Here is a 14,647-nt window from a genome sequence, read left to right as displayed (position 1 = left end):
GGACATGTTTTCCTTTTTCACAACAGCAGTAAAATTAAGACAGAGCTAAAAGGTAAAAATTAAGTCCCCTCCAATGTAAACTTCAGAATCTTGAAATTAATAGTTAATGAATTCAACAAATGAAGCTGTAATCACCTTCTGCACAGAAACACTCATTCAAGTGTGATGACACAACTTCAGTTTGCAAGTGTATTTTAGTCCCTTTAAAACTACCTTCAACTGGCATAAAGCAAAATATCTTTAACAGAAGCAAGATATTCTAAAGAAACCTTAAATATATTGCTGTCTCTGTAGTAAAAGTTTAAAATTTAGGTGTAGCATGTCTTCGTTGCTGAGAGTACAAGCAATAGCAGTAAACATACTACACAAATCTATGAGTTTAAGTACAAAAGAGTTGGTAGCTTTCAACAGCCAAAAAAACCTTGGATCACAATCCTAATATGCATATAAACCAAAAAAGTCTTTTAATCAGGTGAAAAGAGATCCATTTTCTTGCCATTTATAACTGTGGCCTCAAGTCCAAACCTGATCCTTTTCACTTTCAGCAAGTCTTGGTAATAAATACAGTAGAAAGTCAGAAAATATTTGCTTAATGTAATTTTACCTTCTGTGGAGGATGGACTAAGATGTGAGAAATGGATTTGTAAAGGATTCTCAAAACCTGACTGAAAGCTCACACAGTCTTGTACATTTGTATGCAAACTCTGAGATAAGGTGTGCTGACTTAGGAAGGCCATGGAATAGAGATGACATTGTTGAGAGAGAGATTGAACTAGGAACAAGTTTCAAACGATGGCTTGTAAAAAGACCTGATATTTTTGAGAATTAGAACTGTGAAAGATGCACTGTAGGAAGACCACATGGGGTAAAGTAATGGGTGATTGGTGTTAGAAGTATGAGCACCATTGTATGGCAAAAGCTAATAGGCTGAAAAACATTTATAAGATATTGTAACCAGGAAATAGGTTGGCTTCTGATGGAATGGCATTGAGTTTTACAGCTCATATGCCTCACCCTTCTACAAGACTGATAATGGAATAAAATCTTTAAATTGCCTCTCAGTTGCCCCATCTCTGTAGAGCTGGGATTTTCCAACACTAAGACATTTCAAAATATCTGCTAAGGAGGAGAGAACATATTGCTTAATCAACTCTGACTGTGTTACCTCAGGTAAATACCAATATATAGGTTATTGCAGGTGTGTTGGTTTTGCACAGCCTGGTTTTGGTGGGGGGGGGGGGGGGCAGGCTAGGTGGCCACAGAGGTGGCTTCTGTGAGAAGCTGCTGGAAGCTTCCACCATGTCTGGCAGAGCCAATCCCTGGTGGCTCTGAAGATGGACATGTTGCCGGCCAAAGCTGGCCTAATTTGAGAGGTTGGTAATGCCTCTGTGATAACAGATTTAAGAAGAAAATCAAAACCAAGGTGCAGTTTTTTCTTTCAGTCCCAGAAGAGGAAGAGGTGAGAACATGTGAGGGACATAACATGGTGACACCAAGGTCAGTGGAGAAGGAGGGGGAGGAGGTGCTCCAGGTGCCAGAGCCAAGGTTCCTCTGCAGGCTGTGGTGAGGACCACGGTGAAGCAGCTGTGCCCCTGCAGCCCACACGGATTCCCAGGGGATGCAGAGATGCAGCCGCAGCCCATGGGGGGAGATGCTCACACTCGAGCCGGTGGATGCCTGGAGGAGGCTGTGATCCAGTGGGAGACCCGGTGGAGAGAGAGGGCCCTTGCTTCCAGGCTGGAGCAGCCTGTCCTTGGAGGACTGCACCCCGTGCATGAGTGATCCACGCTGCAGCAGTTTTGGGAGGACTGTGTGCCTGTGGGAGGGGCTCACGTTGCAGCAGTTTTGGGCAGACTGCTGCTCCTGAGATTGGTAAGCCACGCTGGAGAAGTTCACAGAGAACTGTCTCCTGTGGGAGGGACCCCACGGTGTCACATGGGAGCAACTTCTCTCCCGGAGAAGTAGAAGAAAACCTTGAGTGATGAACTGACCAAACCCCCACATGCTGTTTCCCTGCACTGTTGGTGGGAAGGAGGGAGGGGTTGGGGGAAGAAAAGGTGTTTTTAAAGGCTCATTTTATTTCTCATTATCTTCCTCTGATTCTGTTGGTAATAAACTCACCTTTTATCTCTAAGTGAAGCCTGTTTTGCCCTTGGAGTGTTTTCTCCTGGTCTCAACTCCTGAACTCTTTGTTAAATTTTTCTCTCTTCTGCCCAGCTGAAGCAAGAGCGGGTGAGCAAGTGGCTTCTGTGGGTGGCTGCCATTGGGCCAGCATCACACCAGAACAGCAGGTAATGCAGTCAATGACAAGAGCCACTGCTGAGGAGAGGCAGAAGCCTTCTGCTGACTTATTTAAAAGAATGCATCAGCCTAATTTGTTGGGGGAGAGCTGCAGCCACATCCCCTAAGATGTACCCATGGAGAGTCTTTGCTTGAGCTTCCTGTTTTCTACACTCATTTGCCATAGTCAGACAGTACAATCCTTCTTATAGCAAGTATGTGCCAGATGGTCACCACAGTGAAAAGAGTCTTTTCCATTCCTGTCCTTTTGTAATTTCATAATATTGACTCATGGACATTTGCATAAATTAAATTTTCTGAAACTGAAACTTACCTATAGCGACAGATACAGGTGGGGGGGAAAAATAGCATAGTTTTCAGAGAGATAGATTAGATACAGATTAGACATAGATGAACTAGTACATTTACTACATATATAAAAAAGGTCTGAAATCTTAAATATCTGTACCTGGAGGATCTTGGCAAATATAGCAGGTATATTTCTCAGGTATATTATCTTCCAGTAAGCCCATACAGACTCCATGCTGCCAGCACAGACACTCTTCACACTGTTTAAAGTAAAGAAGTGCACATTAATAGAAATGAAGGCAAGAGGAGCTCAATACCATTATGTCATTAAGAACCACAGGATCTACATATTTTAAGACAAAAAGGTCTGTTAATATACACACCCCACCTTCCACTTACAAACAAATACATTACAGAAACAGACTATAATAAAATGTGAGCCCTCCACATTTTTCATGTGTGTTTCTGGAGAACGACAATTAAAAAGTACAAGCAGAGATTCTGAAAGGTACAAAAATACTCCCTTTGGAAATGAAAATCATTCATGAGATGCATGTGCACATAACCAGATAGCTAACAGAGCAATCAAGCTCTGAATTCAAAAGCCTTCCCCTTGAGAGGAATGACAGGTTGGTCTTTACAAACAAAACTGTGGGTCTGCTGGTAGATAAAACTAGCACTGAGAGATAAAAGAAACAACGGGAAGGATTCCACTGATTGATGAATGGAAGAAGATACTTGCCTTTACAAACAAACTGTAGGTTTACTGATAAATGAAATTGGATATTTAAAGATGAAAGACACAATGGGGAAACCCCTAAATTCCATAAAAACTAAAAATTAAAAAGGAGGGGCTATACATTAGAGGGCAATCTTTGGCATCAGGTGTTCCAGGAAGTCTCTACCTCTCAAGTACCTCAGCCACAGGGGAAAGAGAGAGGGGAAATGCAGCCGGAAAATTGGGATAAAAAGGCCAGTGTCAAAAAATTGTCCTCCAAAAATTTGAGGGACTCCAGGGGAATGCACCATGGCCTCTCCCTTTATTCAAATAAAGTAAAAGGACTCCTCTGTCTCCTTTTTGGACATAAACCTCTGATGTTTGTGGATTAATTTTCCTGACACCCTCAAGCAGTAATCCACATTTAGTTATCAAATCCCAGAGATATTTATGTCACACAGGAGTGTTATAAATAAAAAATCTGCCATTTTTTGGGGGGGAAAAAAAGGGTTGCAGAACCAGTTAAACCAGTTGCTGCCAAGGTGAAGTTCTAGCTGTTTGTTATTGTAATTCTCGTTAATTGCTCCTTTTGTAATGGTATGGCCCTACCTAAGGCTAAGTTGACCTTCTCCCCAGACGGTGATAGGAGGGGACATGGTGGGGGAGGGGCATCAGAGAGAATGCAAAATAGGCTCGAGACCAGCATGCCATGGGAAGCAACTCCACCAAACTTACCGAAAAGACCCCAAAAACAATGAGCCAATACAGAATTAAGAGATTAGAGTGATGTCTGAATGTGAGGAACAAAGTACCGAACCTGCAAAGATGTTGCCCCTCGCCCTGAGCAAAGACCTCAGCTGGAACCAAGACCCGAGCCTGGAAAACTTAGAAGTTGAGTAATATGGGGCTACGGCCACTGCTCTCGTGAGGCCGGGACCCCCAGCTTTGCCCCTAGTGGACAAAGCTGCACATTCCTCCTCCTCCGAGTCACCCTGGGAGCGACGACGGCAGACCGCGGACCCGTCGAGCCTCCCAACCTTGAGCTGATTACTTTTAATAAAGGCATTAAAAGGAGAAAAAGTCTCCTGCCCTGTTTATTTCAGGAGTAGGCATTATTATGCCTTAATGATTCTTGTACCTGCAACATTTTATCCACTTCAAAGGTAGCTCTACTAACACAAACCTGCCGTGCAGATCAGTTGCACCAGCTTTAGGAGCATCCAACATCTTTACAAGGCAGGACAATCATACTGGCAACGACTGAATATAATTTGGATCTCTTTAGCACAGTTACACTATTTAAAATGCAGTCACTGTTCTTAAAGCCATGCTGTTCTAGAGCAGGGAAAAAACTATTCACTTTTTGTTTGTAATTTTCTCCCCATCAGTATTTTAATGAGACAAAATTGTGATTGTAGACTACAGACCACTGAAACATGGAACAAACCCCCACATAAGAATATTAAGTCTATTTTGATTGGAAACTGTGATGTCAGTTAAAAGTTACTATTTTCCCAAGCAGTGAGACAAGAGATTATATACCCTTTATTTCTCAGAGCATAAAGCAAAAACAGAAATGTTGTCAATGTAGAGGACTGCAGTATGAGCTAAACCAAACCCTAACAGCAACTGCAAGGAATCTCACATTGCTCTTCATTGACCTACAAAGATGCAAACTTGCTAAACATTTCATCTGCGCTCAACACCACTTTAATTAATGCTCTTATCTCCTGCCCTTCCTCAAGCTAGGAGGGACAGAAAAGGACAAGCAGACGTTGAATACTTCACTGCATTAAATGAGCAGTCTAGGTGTGGAGGAGATGGGAGCTCTGGGATTGGAGAATGTAAAAGGTTAGAGAAAAACAGGTTTCTGAAGGATGGAACCAACAATATTTTGCCTTCCAAAATGGGTAAATAGCCCTAATGCAGTTGGGAGATGTTTTCCAAAACAGGCAGACATAATCCTCCTTTCACAAATTAGAGCCAGAAAAAGTTGTTCTAAAACAAAGAAAACAGATTAAGAGAAACAGACTGTGCTAAAAATAAGAAGGGAGCTCCTGGATCTAGTTACACCTGCGTCCTACGGATCATGCCATATTGTACAGAGAGCTGCACTCAGTGTTTTTCCAGGCAATTTTGCCCAGAACTCTAGTTAAGCATCTGTCCTACGTTGCAAGTGTGGTTGTAACCAAACTATGCAGTCTACTCCCATCTACATTATTCTTGATGAACTGTTAATGATGGGTCGTTTGCAAGAGCTGCCCAGTGCACACCAGCCAGCAGGCTGCAAGTGTTAGATAAAGAGGCCAACCACCCCCAAACCAGGTACATCAGGGTAGTTTTTCTTGTCTTCACAAAGTGACTCAACTGTGGTAACTACATCCAGCCTAAGGGGGGGTCATCTCTGCCACTGGGCCTTAATGCCCCAATGGGCAGCTACAAGGACCTAGGCCATCAAGGATCCCCAAAACATCCTATGACTCATAGGATTACATCATTCCATTGTGAAATTTCCCGCCCTGGGGAGGTATTGAGCATCCTGCCCATATCTGACCATAAATAATCTGGGTGCTTTAGGAATTTAGGACACCACGACTACTGGACAGATCCAGAGGAGGACTAGACCTCCCAGAGGACCATTGCTCTCAACTTCAACCATCATTTTGCAGGACTACTGTCACTATTTGATAGGACTGAGACCACCATCCTGACCAACAGAACAGCAGGCTGTAATCTGACTTTAAACCAGTTTTTGTGTTTTGTTGCATTTACTGTAATCTTCCTAATGACATTGTAACCCTGACCTGAAATCTCTCTCACGGTTTTTCTGTGGGGTTCATTTCTCCTGCTGGTTTACTTTCAAACCAGCACAAACATCCCAACTTTAAATTTCACTCAACTGATGTTTAAATATTCACCCCTTCAGGGTACATGTGCATTCTTTAACTTGCAGGTTCTACTGCACACTGTGGCTGCTAGGCTACAGGTTACTGCTCTGGCACATGCTGGGAAACTACTCCCTGCCCAGGTGGTAATAGGGAGTTTCAAAGCATGCCAAGCAGAAGATTTAGAAGAGAAAAAACATACAGCATTGTGCAAAAAATATTTAAATTGAAATTCAAGTCACAAAATAAATAAACAAACCCAAAAGATGTGTATTTAAAGCAGCTTTTCACCTTCCAGAACAAAAATATCTCAAGTCTGTTTACATCCATCACCTCTGAGGCAATCAAATCCAGCCCCAGAATTTTCTGCATCATACACAAATTCACCAGTGTTTCGATATAAAAACTGAAAAGATGAGGCAACAACAGTCTGTCCGGATTACTTTGGGCCTCACCACAAAATCAGGAGTGCTGTGCCTCCAGAAGGAGCACAGGGCAATGCTACACTGCTGCTTTACACCAGCTCCATAAATGAAGACTAGTAACCTCTCCCTGCAGAGTTACAGAGACTGGAACAAACAGCACTAACCAACAATACACTATTTTTCTGTACTTCTTTTTCCAGATTTAATTTCTACTAACTGAAGCAGATACTTCTAAAAATGCAAATCTAGATTTCTGCATCCCAGTGCAATGAACGACATCCTTAATGCACAAATTGCTCAAGACAATTAATTTAAGGCAAGTACAGGTCAAAGAAAACTTTTTATAAAATCTTTTGAATGTGGGGGCAAATTATTAGTTTAAATACCTAAAGGAACTTCCATTTTAACTGGGTATGAGTTTTATTAAACTTTAATGTTCCCCAGTCTTTCATGGACAAGGTGCTGATGTGTTTAAAATTAACATTTTCCTGCATTATTTCTATATTTGGCACATTCATGGCAATGAACACAGCAGAAAGAGAACGCTTAGCATTCTCTCTCTTTTAAGAGAGGAGGGGATACATGTATATTGGGAGCAATGAACCTCCAGCCAGATCCATGAAGAAACTGCCCTGGCTCCTCATTCCGCTATCAAGATGGGTACGCGGCAAACCCAAGCAGGTATCCCGGGTGCCAGCATATTTCCTATTACCTCAATCCCCACCAAGAATGCAGATACTCACAATACTGCTTATCTGCGTCTCTCTTCCAGAGACCAATTCTTTCACAAATCAATTCAAATGTTTAAAAGTTTGCAATATGCTACCAAAGCCCGCCCAAACTAGTTCAACCTAGCAAGGCAATCTTAGAAGCAGCCCACGAAACTCTAAAGGAAAGGCATCCATAGGCTGCATCTAGAGCCAGCTGACAGCCCCCTACATTCTGCAATCCTAAGCTAGTATTGAACTTACTTCTGCCAGTTATACTCCCAGGCTATTTCTTTGTGATTTTCTGTAAGCCATCTCCTCAGAGGGTATCTACCCCCCTTTAGTCACCACTGTCGGACTCCTTTTTCTTCGTGTACAGTCTGGTGCTATTTACTTACACTTGACCACTGCCCATCACTCCACCCTTCCTTACTAATTCATAAGTTACTTTTTGCTCTGCATTGTCAGGATCCAACACTAAAACAAAGTTGTGTGAAGTTGTGTGAACTCACCACTAAGAGAAAAAGCATCATACCTTCCACAGCAAGGCTCCATGAAACAGCATGGAAACTCAAAGAAAACGAATTAGAGCAAAAAATTATGAAAAAATTTAATTGATTTTTTGACTTCACCTCTTGAAATTCATAGGAGCTAGGTGGGATGGTGAAAGCAGCTATTTAGGGACATGATTTTCTGATAATTTACAAACATCTCAAAGTAAATAGGCAAGTAACTTCCAAGGAGGTTTTTATCAGCAGTTTTAAGCAGGAGAGACAATAGAAGCCTCTCCAAGTTTTCAGTGAAGCTGATTTAAAAAGAGCAGATACATGTGGAATGGACAGATGCCTTAGGCAGGTTAGGAACTCCGAATTTGCAGACTACTGCAGAATGGACAAATGCAGTTCTGCTTTAAAGTAAAACTCTCAATTTTTTTTCTTTTTTTTTTTTTTTTTTCCCCCCCCGCCTGTCTGGAGAAAGCTCATGACAATGTTCTGAACAGGCTCTAAATTAGAGGGAGCCCAAAAAAAAAAAAAATCACTGATTTCGAATATGCTTTCTCAGAATCAAGAAAGTCTTCTATGTTAAGAAAAATTCCCAAATGACAAACCAACCATTTTTGACTTGGAATGAATGTTCCCTCTTTCTTTCAATTAAAAATCCTAAACTGCACTATGAAGCAGAAGTTAACTATCGTAGCAGTCACCTTTACAGATTACCTCAAAAAATGTTATGCTTTTGGAAGACAGCAGTAGTTTATTATTTCAGGTACAAAACAAAAGTTTCTCTACTGACACCTTCCACTGCATTCACTAAAATGTGCATTTACCCTCCATTTCATACCTGAATCATGAAGTCATTTTCTTCTCTTACTTCGCAAACACACCGAACAATCTCAAAATCACTCTCTTCAACTTCTTCATCAGGGTTGGTGGTTACATCAACATCCTGACTGCAGTCATCGTCACTCCAAGGCAAGCTATCCATAGATGACTCACTCAGGGTGTCATCCTCTGTACAAGAAGTATTTACATAAAATCCTGAGTAATTATAAAAAAAGTCCCTCAAAATCTCATCCCAAGTATGCAAATATACATTCCAAAAAGCATGAGTTCACAGTGCAATTTAAGGAATACCACAATTTTAACTGTTTATTGAAGGTTACTACATAATGAAGTTTTATAGTCTCATTAATGGCTCTCTCAAAATATCCATCTTAACAGCTTTTGTCATTAAAACTGTATTGTCAGCATACACCATCTCAAACCAAGGCATGAAGTCTCTTCAGACATAACTATAAACAACAAAACCAGGCTTGTACATTCAAATAGGACTCATGCTACCTGCTGCAATTGGTACAGAATTGTGACTTGGCACTTCTAGTGCAGAGCTCTCAAAAAGAGGCAAGAGGGTTCTGTTTTATGAACCATTCAATCTCACGAAGTGATGTTTTCATGACAGAAATACTGGGTCCAACACAGAATTTAATCCTGCTTCAGAAATTATTATTTTCATTTAATCTTCTGTTTAGGATGTATTTATAAACTCACAGGCAGTGTACTGCACAAGGTATTCTTCCAGAATGCACCCACGCTACTTAGCTGAAGCTTTAGTGCATCCTTGATTGAATAAAACTGCCAAGAAAATTTTAACTGAACAGCATGCTGAATTGAGAATCTTACCTCAATAATATTAAATCAATGTCTGCATCTTCCTTGGGGATAGAATGGGAGGGTCAGAGGAAGAAGATGAGGTATTTTAATTATTTGAAAATAATTTAATGAGTTAGAGGGAAATGGAAGGTAAAAATTTTAGTCTTAAGTACAATGGTGGGGTCTCACCTACAGTGAGTATAAACTACTTTCATCATTTAGCTCATAGAAGGCAAAACCAGAACTACTAGTCTGTGGCATAAACTGTATCTTTTGGGGAAGCATCTGTTGTCAAAGGGTGAGAGCCCAACACAATGGTTTATTTCCATGTTTAAAAGTTCTATTCCACCTCTGAACTAGGACACTCTTTCCTAAAGTACAGTGGAAGTGACGGGATGGGCACACTGCACTTCCACATTACACAGAAGTTTCACTTTTGTTTACACCTTGATCTTGTTTACCTTGATCTTGTTTACCTTTACACCAGATCTTGTTTAGCTAGGCACAAGTACTGCAGATGCAAAAAGCAACAGAACAATTTTAAAAGGATGAAATAAAATAATTTCTGGTATTTTTCACCACTTTCACTATCTATCAACTGATCAAAAGAAGTTTGAGCAACTGACGGCGAAGCTACTAAACTGTATGTCCTACGGTTGATATACTCCAGAAACACAACTGCTCAGATTGCAAAACGTGTTTCAAGACATTACCACTATCTGCACTTCAGTAGTTTTTAATGCTTCCTGTTTCACCTCTAAAGGGGAATTTAACTGAAGATAAAATTTACTTTTGTCTAATAACAAAGAAAGTTATTCAAAACAGCAACAACAAAAAACTAACAACAAAAAAACAAAAACCCCCAAACAAAAACAAACAAAAACACCCAAAACAAGCTCAAACAGTTCTCAAAAGTGTATCTGTATGAAAAAAAATTTAATGTTCTTGTATAGAATCAAGCTGTCATATATTTTCTATTTCCTTCAAATCTGTGACTTTTAAGAAGAGAAAAATCAACGTTGATCTTTTTTTATTGTACCAGTTTGTATCAGTAAGTAGTAACATGGAGCAAGACATTGAGAATTATGAAAGCTGGTACACAGCAGCCAGATTTTTATGGGTTGTGTGTATGAAGTACTATGAAGAAGACATCAATAAACAGTACTCAAGAGCTTCTCATAAGAAGCTCAGAAAGTCATTATAAGCATATTCATTCTGTATCAATACAACTACACATCACGACACCCAATGGTCTCTTGAACACAGCAAGCTCGCAAAGCACCCATTTTTAACTCTGAAGGAGTTCTTACATTGTAGAAACTTTTGGAAATACGAAAATTATTAAGTTGTAACATCGTTATTTTAGGAGTTAATAAGGCACTGAAAAAAAACCCTGCAAAATGAGTTTGATTTCTGAGATAAGGGCAACAGTCTTGAAGTGTATATGAAAGTCAAGCCAAAGTAAAAAGCAGCAACATCAAGCGCAGGCAAACGAACTGGGTCCAGTCTTGTCAAGCAGGGGGAAAGAAATACACACAGCCCTGAGTAAAAATAGCCAAATTTATACAATAAGAACCAGTTTTCAAATATGTTAGTGCTGCTCACATATTTACTGGTAATGAAAGAACTAGAAAGCCATAGAGGAGAGTCATCTCACCATTTGCTTTTGATCTTCCCTTAGGCTGTCCAGAATCAGTGCAGTGAAGCAAGGTGCTTGGGTGAGCAAATGATTTATTTGAAGAATTAGATTTTGTGACAACTGATTTTTCAGGTGAAAGCTCTTGTGAGATATCTGTGTTCTCCGCAGTGCCTGAATACCCTGTAAAATTGTAGTAAATCATTAAAAATCTATGGTCAAAAAAAGTTGACAGAAGAAACAGCACCATGCATGCCCATAGCAGAAATGTGTAACTCACATTTACTGAGTGAGTAAATGTGAGTTACACATACTGTTCCCAGTATGCTGGAGCTCTGGGACTGTGTGATGCTGCTGCAAGATGTGCAAGCTTTCCAGGGGCAAGAAGGTATTTTCTGAACCAGACAATTTTATACCGCTCAGTCGCTGTTTACTGCTGTCAGAAGTGACAAAGGTCTAAGTGACCAGCCTTTCCAGGCCAACTATTCTTCAGACTGAGTAGGTGTACAAATACCTTTGCTTTACAGGCACTTTCACACAAGCACCACTAGCTGGAGACCTCCCCCTCACATCCGACTCTTACTCACATGAGGTTATACACATTCCCTAATCTCACAGACTTCAAAGTGGATAGAAAGCACTTGTTTTCCTAGTCTATCTATGGAACAGAATGCACAGGTGGACAAGCCCAGATTAAGTGTGAAGAAAACACCTTGAATAGTTCCCCTCTGAGGCCTACATTGGATATAAATCAAAGCTGGCTGAAGTTACAAGTAACACTCTCCAGTTACCTGGAAAAAATCTTCACAGTTCCGGACTGAATTACCATAAGGTCACCATCAAAAAAAGGCATGCAACATCTTAAAACTCAATGACAGACTGAGAGGTGGCTTGTGGGGACTTGGTGCATAAATCTACAAATTATACTTTGTACTTTATCATTATACTTGTGAGCACCATACAATCAGAAATTCATTAAAATTATTTGTTGCAGTACAATTCTAAGTGACTTGGCCTATGGTTCTTCCAATACACTCTCTTGATAGCTTGCCCTATTCATGGCAGCAATCAGAGAATTTTCTACCTCAGAAACTCCTCCTTAGGGAGATCTAGTTTCACAAATGATGCCTAGCAGATTGAAGTATACTGCATCCCCATCAATGACAGAGGATGTTGTTGATCACACTTGATCCTTAAACATTTCAAACAAATTTTCCAGAATCGGCTGTGTTTTCAGTAGCGAAGAATCCATTACCTCTAACACCTGGGCCTCTGCCTCAAGTTCAAAGCTTGAAGTGGCCCCAGGAAAGCATTCCCAAGCCTCCACAGATGAAACCAAGAATGCACGTTGCTACTACAGCCATTTTAATGTAGTGCAACAGCATGAGACATGAAAGAGGGACACAGCTGGAGTTTAGACTTTAAATTGGGCTTTTACTAAATCTCTACAGAAAAAAGATTAATTTCTTTAAGAAAGAAATTGAGGCTGTGACGGGTTTAATTGGGCTCATTGTTACAGCCCACTCCCCCTCAAAGTGGAAGTGTAAGAAATAATAAGGTTAACAGCAGAAAAAAAGGACTCAAACTTTGCAAACTCCAGCATTCATAAAGCAGTCCCAGAACTAACGTAACTGAGAACAGCCTGTACACAGGGCATCTGCACTCTCTTAACTGGGCAAAGCTTGCATAGAAGCACACTTATTAAGGAAAAGCCTGACTTATACACTGACATTCATTTAGGAGTGATATTTATTCTGTGCCATTACAAGCACTACTACAAGCCACCATCCAGCATTACTGAGGAAGCTTAACCAGGAAATAGATTATCTTGTCAATCACAATTTAAAATCAATTATTTAATAAAATAAAAGCTAAGTGAAGAAAAAGGCTGAAATGCAATGCCTGATCTTAAGTGATCTAAAGTGATTTTCTGGAGGTAATAAAACAAAAGAATGAAGCCAGTTTCATCTACAGGAAAATGAACTTTACCAGGCTTAGATCTCTTTTTCTTTTTTTTCTTTTTCTTTGACTTGGATCTTTCATAGTCTTTGGATTTTTTTTCTTTGTTCTTCTCATGTCCTTTAACAGCTGAAATTAAAAAAAAATCCAAATTAGTTTAAATAAATATATACATTTATTCTACTTCATAATGTTCTTAAAAGTGTCCCATTCTTTTGGACAATCAAGGCCAGTTCCCTGAAAAAAACAAAACAAAACAATAAACCCAAGAAGAAAACTTACTTTTAAGAATTCCCCAGCTCTCAATTGGAATAATCTATTTTAGGTCCTAATTTGACTGTCCCATAACAAAATATAAGCATCCTGTAGGAGAAATGAAATGTACAGCAGTGCCCACTTATTATTTACATGCTTGAGAGATCATAAAAATACTGAGGGATTTGTTATGTCCAGTTTCTACATTATTATGACTGGACATTTCACTAGCATTGTAACACAAAACCCTGAACTTCAGTTCAGTTCCCCAAGCAAATATTTTATTTATATTGAAAATGGAGTAAATGGTTCAGCTGGCTTTAACTATTCTCTCAACATCCGTTCTCCATTCTATTTTTATGGGATTAAAAACACTCCATAATGATGAATGACTGACAACTGTCAATTAAGTCTATCCTCAAAGCATGCTTCCAGAGCATGCACAATTCAGTATAAGCCTATTGAAGGGCATGTTCACAAATCCCTGCTTTCCAGACCCCAGTGTTTGGTTACATCCTATCTTTCAGATTTAGGTCCCAGCACACAATTTCTAGATACTTATGCAGTTCCTTATGTAAATTATCCTGACTCAGAGATGTAATCAATGCCTATTATGGAAGGATCTCTTGTATCTCAAAATGGCTCTGCTCTCAGAGTGCTTGGCTGATTAGCCACTCACCATCCCATTCAGAAACCTATTTCAATGTCAGATGATAGAGATCTGAATAAGCACTTGAAGACAGTGTATACTGTAAGAAATCTTCACTTGCACAACCATTTGAGAACCCTAGATTGTCTGTAACCATTTATAAAGTAAACCAGCAATACCAGCATATTATGTCAACCCCTTTCACACACATCAACAGTAAAGTCCCCGGTTTATCGGCTGAGTATTTATGGCACGAACAGTTCACTGAGAAACTGCAAATGGCAGTCACATTTAATCTGCTCAGGTAAGCATGCAGGACAAGCTTAATAGCTTGTCCTCAGGAGTCTCTTTAGCTCTGCATGTCCCCATCCTGTTGAGTCCTCAAAGATTTCCTGCTACTTTGCTATTTCTGTGCCCCTCTTAGCAAATGAGGTTAGCAAAGGCACCTCAGTGTGCTCACCACATGGCCACACCAGGCACCTGGGCTTCAAAGGCAGCAGAACTGGCAGCACAAAAGTCACCTTATTCCACCTCTCGGTGTTGAGGGAAATTAAAAAAACCAAAACAAAGAACAGGAAAAGAAAAGGTGCATATTCAAGTGTCAAACACAGTGCTTCCAACTTCCTTCTTACTTTCATCTGTTCTCATCTCTTGTACTTCCAATGGTCAGGATC

The 14,647-nt window shown here is 40.1% G+C and overlaps 1 protein-coding gene across 18 annotated transcripts in view; it reads right to left on the bottom strand.

The window, feature by feature from the left end:
• Nucleotides 1-14,647, bottom strand: part of PHF20 (PHD finger protein 20) — a 71,733-nt gene that overhangs the window by 10,888 nt on the left and 46,198 nt on the right. For 15 of the 18 annotated variants that reach the window (XM_077187559.1, XM_077187557.1, XM_077187570.1 and 12 more), the window contains 4 exons: nt 13,100-13,198; nt 11,132-11,293; nt 8,666-8,862; nt 2,750-2,849 (listed from right to left, as the gene is read on the bottom strand). In XM_077187559.1, coding sequence (XP_077043674.1) covers nt 2,750-2,849; nt 8,666-8,862; nt 11,132-11,293; nt 13,100-13,198 — 558 coding nt within the window. The remainder of the gene's footprint in view (nt 1-2,749; nt 2,850-8,665; nt 8,863-11,131; nt 11,294-13,099; nt 13,199-14,647) is intronic. The other 3 variants (XM_077187568.1, XM_077187573.1, XM_077187569.1) reach the window with 1 other exon arrangement.

Source organism: Agelaius phoeniceus, chromosome 17, assembly GCF_051311805.1.
Source record: "Agelaius phoeniceus isolate bAgePho1 chromosome 17, bAgePho1.hap1, whole genome shotgun sequence".
NCBI classification, from domain to species: domain Eukaryota; kingdom Metazoa; phylum Chordata; class Aves; order Passeriformes; family Icteridae; genus Agelaius; species Agelaius phoeniceus.
This window is presented reverse-complemented; position numbering and strand designations above follow the sequence as displayed.